This window comes from Solanum stenotomum, chromosome 10 (genome assembly GCF_019186545.1).
Source record: "Solanum stenotomum isolate F172 chromosome 10, ASM1918654v1, whole genome shotgun sequence".
NCBI classification, from domain to species: Eukaryota; Viridiplantae; Streptophyta; class Magnoliopsida; order Solanales; family Solanaceae; genus Solanum; species Solanum stenotomum.
In genome coordinates this window covers 13,144,109-13,151,941 of record NC_064291.1, presented here as the reverse complement: position 1 = coordinate 13,151,941, position 7,833 = coordinate 13,144,109, and the positions used below count along the sequence as shown (strand labels likewise).

General features: G+C 35.9%; 1 protein-coding gene across 1 annotated transcript; it reads left to right on the top strand.

Annotated features, from left to right (window-relative positions):
• The first annotated feature begins 1,154 nt into the window (after positions 1-1,154).
• On the top strand, positions 1,155-2,511 carry LOC125843345 (F-box protein At5g46170-like). Its single transcript, XM_049522581.1, has one exon. It carries the CDS (start codon positions 1,318-1,320, stop codon positions 2,485-2,487), a length of 1,170 nt encoding a protein of 389 aa, XP_049378538.1. The 5' UTR covers positions 1,155-1,317; the 3' UTR covers positions 2,488-2,511.
• The last annotated feature ends 5,322 nt before the right edge of the window (positions 2,512-7,833 follow it).

Genomic DNA, 7,833 nt, shown 5'->3' with positions numbered 1-7,833 from the left:
AGTTTTTTCATTGTTTAAAATTTAAATTGTTCAAAGTTCAAGATGAACGTTTGATAATAAATTTTTTATATATATTTGGACTTTCCTATAATGAAGTTTTATATTTTCTTGGAGATAGTTTGCCTTTATGATTTCACAAAAAACAATAATGAAAAATATTCCCTCTTTGTAACAATAGTTGTCCACTACACTGCTTTGGAATGTCCGATAATATTTGTCCACTTTATGAAATTGATGGATAATTTTACTCTTAGTTCCTAATTTACTTTTATCATTAATTATAGTGATTTCTTTATTGCATTTTTTAAGAAATTTATTTATTATATTCAAAGGGTGATATAATAAAATTATCCTTTTATTTATAATTTTTTAAGAAATGTGCAAACTCAACCGTGGACATGTATTTATGATATAAATTATGCGTACAACTCACAAATTCACTCCTTATAAAATACTTTCTGTCCCTAATTACTTGTCCATTTTTTCTTTTTTAGTTATTCCTAATTACTTTTTCATTTTGACAAGTACATATTATACTTCAATTAATTACATTGAAAAATGTAGAATTTTTTTTAAAAATTAAGTTTTAATTAATCCACTTAATAATTAATAGGGGTAAAATGGTAAACTCACTCTATCAATGAGTATTTTCTTAATAGGTGTGTCAATTCAAAAGTGGACAAATAACTAGGGACATATGGAGTAGAGAGAATAGTATTTTCAAAAACAAAACAATTGGTATTTGCATAAAATTTTTAATACTATATTATATTATTTCTCTACTTGACATGTTAAGATCATAATGTCCGATAAAAAAGTTGTAAATAATTTTATTATTATCTAATTTATGTACTTCCTTCATTTAAAAAAAGAATGATCTCATTTTCTTTTTAGCATGTTTAAAAAAGAATGACCCATTTCTTTTTTTGGCAACACTTCAATTTCAACTTTTCACATGACATATTTAATGCCACAAGATTAAAAGACATTTTGATACATTTGATATAATTTTAATTTAAAATCACAAAAAAAAATTCTTAAACTCTGTTTCAAGTCATTCTAGAACATTTTTTTGAAACAGAGGGAGTATTATTATCTTGTATTAAAAAAAGTATTAAGTTATATATGTTGAAGGAAGGAAAAAAGCAATATAGAGACTTTATCCCCAAACTACCATGGTATCCTTGTTTCTTCTCTACCCATCTCTCATTTCACTCTCTTTCTCTCTGTAACACACAAACAACTCTGTTTCTTCTTCTTCCTTCTTCCCTTCTTCTTCTCACAAAGAGTCTTTGGTTTATCAGAAAGTTCTTGAGTATGGGTTCATCCAAGTCAGATCTGAGGTCAACGATCTACCCAGAACCTGTTGACCACTTCGACCAGCTACCTGATCCAGTTCTTCTCTTGATTTTCAACAAGATCGGTGATGTTAAAACTCTAGGAAGATGTTGTGGAGTTTGTAGCAGGTTTCATTCACTTGTTCCTCAAGTTGATAACGTTGTTGTTCGTGTTGATTGTGTTATCTCTGATGATGATGATGCATCGTCGTCATCTTCTTCTTCTTCTTCATCTTCTGCTGCCTCTTCTGATAAGTCACGTCACCCCATTTCTTCCCTTTTTCGACTTGTATTCCTTGGTCTTGTTAAACCCTTTCAATCCCTTACTCAGTTGATCTCCATTTCTTCAAGGCGATGTACTGCTTCATCCTCTCTTGTTGATGATGATTTTGAGCAAAATTCCGTTACCCATCACTCCCCTACACAGGTTTTGAAGAATTTTGATGAAATTAAGTTGCTTAGGATTGAGTTGCCTAGTGGGGAATTGGGTATTGATGAAGGTGCTTTGCTCAAGTGGAGAGCTGATTTTGGTTCTACTCTTGATAATTGTGTTATTCTTGGGGCGTCTTCGGTGATTCAACCGGTAAGTATTGGTGATTTAGTCGAGGAACAGTGTGGAATTGGAAGTAACAGTAATAGTTTGGGTGATGGTAATGGAGAAACAGATAATGGGAGCATACCTGAGTCGTTTTACACTAATGGGGGTTTGAAGTTGCGTGTTGTGTGGACGATTAGTTCTTTGATAGCAGCTTCTGCAAGGCATTATCTGCTGCAGCCAATTATAGCAGAGCATAAGAAGCTTGAGAGTTTGGTTTTGACGGATGTTGATGGGCAAGGAGTATTGTGTATGAACAGGGAGCAGCTGGAGGAGTTGAGAATGAAGCCTCTTTCAGCTTCATCGGCCTCGAAAAGGACAATGGTGCCAGCACTGAACATGAGGCTGTGGTACGCCCCACATTTAGAGTTACCTGATGGGACAGTGCTTAAAGGGGCGACATTGGTAGCAATTAGGCCTAGTGAGCAACCTAAGAAAGAGGTGGTTGGGCCAGATGGGAATTGGGTGGCAGCAGCATTTGAGGAGCCCTATGGGACGGCTGCAAGGATGTTAGTTAAGAGGAGGACTTATTGTTTGGAGATGAACTCGTTCTGAATAGAATTAAAGTGGTCAAGGGAGTTCCTTGAATTGATGACAAGAGGTAATTTCTTGTCCTATATATATATATATATATATAATGGTTTTGGGTCAAATTTGTAGGAATAATGCTAGAAGATTGAAGAAGTTTGTCCCGATTACAATTTTATGTGTCATTATGACTATGAGCTCTTGATCTTCTGTCCCGTTTATTGTCCTTTCAGAGATATAGGTTATCGAGTTTATTTGATCTCTCTGCACACACACATATACCTTGATAGATACTGTTTGGTTCTGTGGTTTTTGTTGTTTTCATCTAGTGTTTAATTTAATCAACTGATCTAAGTGTGTTGCAGAATTCTATTGCATATTTTTTTTTGGGAAAATGCACAAGTACTCCCCACCTATGCCTGAAATCTCAGAGACACACTTATACTATACTAAGGTCCTATTACCCCGAACTTATTTTATAAATAATTTTCTATTCCTTTTCGGCCTACGTGACACTATCAACCAGATCGCTTTAAAAGTCAACACGCGTTGGACCCAAAAATATAGTGCCACGTAGGTCGAAAAGGGATAGAAAATTATTTATAAAATAAGTTCTGATACTAATAGGACCTTAGTATAGTATAAGTGTGTCTCTGAGATTTCGGGCATAGGTTGGGGGTACTTGTGCATTTCCCTTCTTTTTTTCGTAGAATCTAGGAATTGAAAGTCTGATTGACATGCAATTCCTAGGGAGTTTCTTGATTTATTTTGAAAATATACTGGTATGAATCTGAGATGAGTTGGATGAAGAGGAGCAGACCCGTGATAATCACAGAGTTTCAAACTATGCATCGTTAACCTCAGGAATTTTTAAAAGATCTGAGATGAGTTTTTCTTGGTCAATTCTGAAGACATTGTTAATGTCGGTTATTTATCAGTAAGCTGGTCATTTTCATCAAAATGTGCCCCCTTGTCTTCACTTCCTTTATTTTTAGATCCTTAAACGAGAAGGCACCGGTGTCAGCACATTTCCTAATTTCTAGGTGCGGAACTTAGGGAGCTGAACTTGCATTTTAAGCTTGTTCGTATCATGCTTTCTTTTTATTGGGTTGCATTTGTATACATAATCACACCAGTCTTTAAATTCCTCTTGAGATCACGTAAATATGCTGAGGAGCTAGCATGTCAAATTTATCTATTTTTTCTTGTTAAAAGACTTGTGTATTGATTCATTACTAAAAGAATAACTGGGAGTGCCTATAATCATTATTCTATGTTGTTCTAGTTCATGATGGTTTTTATTTGATATTGTACATTGGTTGCAAGATTATTCATTACCTTAAGGTGGAACAAAGTTTGTGTCAATACCATTTTCAACCAACAAATGTGCTAGTGTTTGCTAAGTTTTGATTGGCTGGTTTTTCGTTTACATAAAACAGCTACTTCTTCGCTTTATCTTAACCTTTTGGCCGAGAAAGGTATAAAGCAGCTGCTTCTTTTGGCTTCCTCCGCTTTCTTTACGTGTTTTGCATCAGAACTAATATGAAGCGTATATCCAGAGTTGTCAGTATATAAGCATCTATGTTATACACAATATTATCATCATTTTCAGGGAAAACTAAGAAAGGTGGATTAACTCATACTGAAAAGGAGCGGAAAAGAGAATTCTGTTGAGCTAGCTCACCCTGAGTTGTTTGATCAAGCCAGTCTTGCTTCTAGAGATGAAATGCCAGTTGCTGGCTGGCTAACTATGCGCTTTAAATCAGCCCGTGTCATGCATGTTGATGGGCATCTGCTTATGTTTTAGTTTGGGGCATATACTTCTAAGAATGCACAAAGTGCTTCCGTTTCATTCAACAGTTAGCTAAGTGCCTTCGACTTTATAGCGATACACATTTGATAGTCCTCTTTCTGTAAATATTATAGTTATTGATATCATATGCTGTGTCATGTACCTTTTATGGTTTTATTGAGCACTGAAATGTACGTTTTGCTACATTTGTGCCAAGTTTATTTACTTATTTGCTTACACTGTTGTGTGAAATGGTAAACTATCCTTTTCATAAATTTTACTATGTTTTATCTGGCTAAGTTTTACCAACATTTGTGTGTCTAAATGGCATATGATTGTATCACACGTCATTTGAGGCAGAAGGGTTAATTCTGATGCAACTTTAGGAGATAAAACTCCATACTGTTGATGTAAATATCTGAGTAAAGGAACATGTAGGTAAGATCTGATATGGTGATATCTTGTGCTTGCAATTTTGTCCAGCGAATCAATCTTATGATACTAATCTATGTATCTTGCATTTCCTTCAGTAGACACGGAGGCAGCTCTTTGTAGTCCTCAGACGGACTGATACATGTGTGCTTACCGTTGAGAAATTTGATCTATACTCTACATTTGAAGGGGAGGTTAAGTGCAATAGTAAGAGTTGTTGTTGTGTGGCCAAGAGGTTGCATCCTATAGACCTAATGTGGCCTGGCCCTCTTCTGGATACCAAGCATCTGGACTCCTTTTTTTTAACTACATTTAGATTGGTTGGTATGTAACACGTGCACAACACAGAAAGCAGACCTGGTTTTGATTCCCACTTTGCCAATTCTGAGAAAGAGACAGCCAATTGGCACTAATCATTACTTGTTTGAACTAACACCCAACCTGAAGTGAACCAACCAGTCACTTGCCAGTTGCCAATGATGCTCTTGGCAAAGTGCTCTGATACCAAATGATGCAAGAATGGATTTTGAGAAGGGAACAACTACAAACTAAGCAAAGGTAAGAACTAGGCTAAATTAATCTAAGGATAATTTCATTCATATCCCCAAATGAGTACATACAAGGTATTTATACAATGCAAAACTAAACCCTAGACAAATAGAAAAGACAATACTACCCTAATAAACTAACTTAGGGTCTTAAAGAAATAGAAATAGAAAATTGGGACTAAAATGTAAAGGATGCAACTACAAAAATATGCCATTTTTGAACTCCCTTGGTTCAACTTGCAACATTCCTTCCCCCTTAAAATAAACCTTGTCCTCAAGGTTAAAACATGAAGGGTGTAGTGAATGTCTTCCAATATTCACTTGAGAATCCTTGAATTTATGCTTCCAAAACTCATGCTTAACAAAGTCATACTGCAAGGAGAAGACAAGCTCATGGGAAATATTTTTCAATCCAATATCAATAAGCTTTCGATCACCAGCTTTAAGGACCAACAAAGTAACTACATTGAGTCTTTTCCTCACATCTCTATCCTGTTTTTCTGATGCCCTACCAACTACCAAGATAATGGATGACTTGTATATAGTATCTGCAACATCATTTTCACCAAGAATTGTAAAAGTTAATCCAGTTGGCAGATCATACATCTTCTTCATCATTAGTAACTTTTGTTGCACCTCACCTCTAAGGACATGCAGAATGAACCATGTAAAAGAGACAACATTGAAAACTGAAAATGCAATAGTCAAAATGTTGTCAACTTGTAGTTGTCCATCTTTAAACTCCAGTATCATCTTCATTGCAAGACCATACATAATTTGAAGTAAGAAATCTAATGCAATATTACCTCCAAGTAATATGCTTACCAATTGAGTTTGATCCCTATTCACATTAATAGTATTGCACAACTTATTTATCCATTTTAGATTATGCTTTAACTGCCCCAATCTACTTCTCCAGTCAACCAGGCAACTATACTTCCTTCTGTTTGAGTGAAGCAACAATATCATTATGACCTTTTGTCAACAGCCATAACCGATTGTTGCCAATATTCCATCCACCTTTTCCCAACCTTCCAAAAGTAGGTTGCAAAAGAGGAAAGTTCCATGGAATAATCTGATCATTAACCCAATTTATTTGGTGCATAATACCAAAAGAAGGTGCAGGTGCAGATTTTTGTCTAGCAGCCAAAGTAGAAACAATGGCATGGAAATCTTTACCTTCCCCAACTACAAGGTAAGCATTCATGAAGCTTCTCACTCCATGTGTCTGCTGATTAGGATGTCTCAAATTCTCATAGATAATATCATCTAGTCTCTTTTTAATATCTGTCACAGAGGTGAAGGCCAATGAAATGCACTCACAGTTACTAGGAACCATAAAATACATTGTTCTTCCACTTTTGGCAGGACAAGGACCAGCAACACCTTGACATTTAACCATTTCTTTCGCTTTTATAAGCCATAGAGGAATGTCATATTTATAATTTCTTGTGCCTCGACGTATAGCCACCAAAACTAACTTGATAGGACCACTATTGCAATTCGCAAGAACATCATTGTAGCTTATTGCAATCTTACACACTGTCTGAAATCCTCAACACAACATCAACAAAATCTTCAACTAGCATTTTGGACATTGAATACTTGGCCATCATCCTCATAATTATATTCCCATTTTGAGCGGAAGGATCCATGAGTAACCCTGGGCTATTTTCGAACATCGCTAAAATTTTAACCATTTGTTTTTCTAAACCAGCATCACCCGTGGTCACCTCAAGTTCACTGAACCTCATTCCCTCCTCAACCTTTTGCCCAAGTCCACTGATAATTCTAGCAAAGAGTTGCACCTTGGATAAATGTAGTTTCTCTACATGAGTGAACAACTTTAGCCCACTCACATGTCCCACGGTAATAACTGTGATTACTTTCACAAGATCATGCCCTGAAATGAAAATTCCATAGATGTCAAGTCCAACTTCGTGACATGCCACCAAACTCTGGCACTTGCCATCAATTAGAGGTGTTCCTCCCATTTTAGCCACTATCCTATCTGTTGCATCTGTGGTGTGAAGAACAACTTGGGCAGTTTTCCCCGAGTAGTACCTTTCCATCTCCTTAGCCATAATAAAAAATGAGTAGCAACAATAGAAGGCACTGACATTGTTGAAGCATTCAAAAACAAGAGTCATCGTATTAAAAAGCCCCTCCAACTCATAACTTAACATTTCTTCCGATTGATTCTTTTGTCTCCTCCCCTCTTCTTCTATCCTAAGTTGACTCAAATTTAACCTTCTGCACTCCTTAATAGTGGAACTTGTGCCAGGCAAACACTTCATTGTTGTTACCCTTTTTTCTTCAATAGTAGGCCTGTTAATAACAAGAAAGTGATTTTCTTCTTCAACAACATTTAACACACGAGTTTTTCCTTCCTTTGTTGGACAAACACTATCGACCAACACTAACTTGATAGGATTGTCCTCCTATTAGTATTCAGTCATGACAATGCTGAAAACAAGAGTTTCAAAAGCACGAACCTGATAAGGAACAATAGAATCAATCAAAGAGCACTTGGATTCCATATTCATCACTTGAAGCTCACAATAAGTAAGTGGATAGCCATCAAGAGTAGCAGTGGTGTCA

Coding starts and splice junctions, on each gene's coding strand:
- LOC125843345 (XM_049522581.1), top strand. CDS start 1,318: ATGGGTTCATCCAAGTCAGATCTGAGGTCAACGATCTACCCAGAACCT.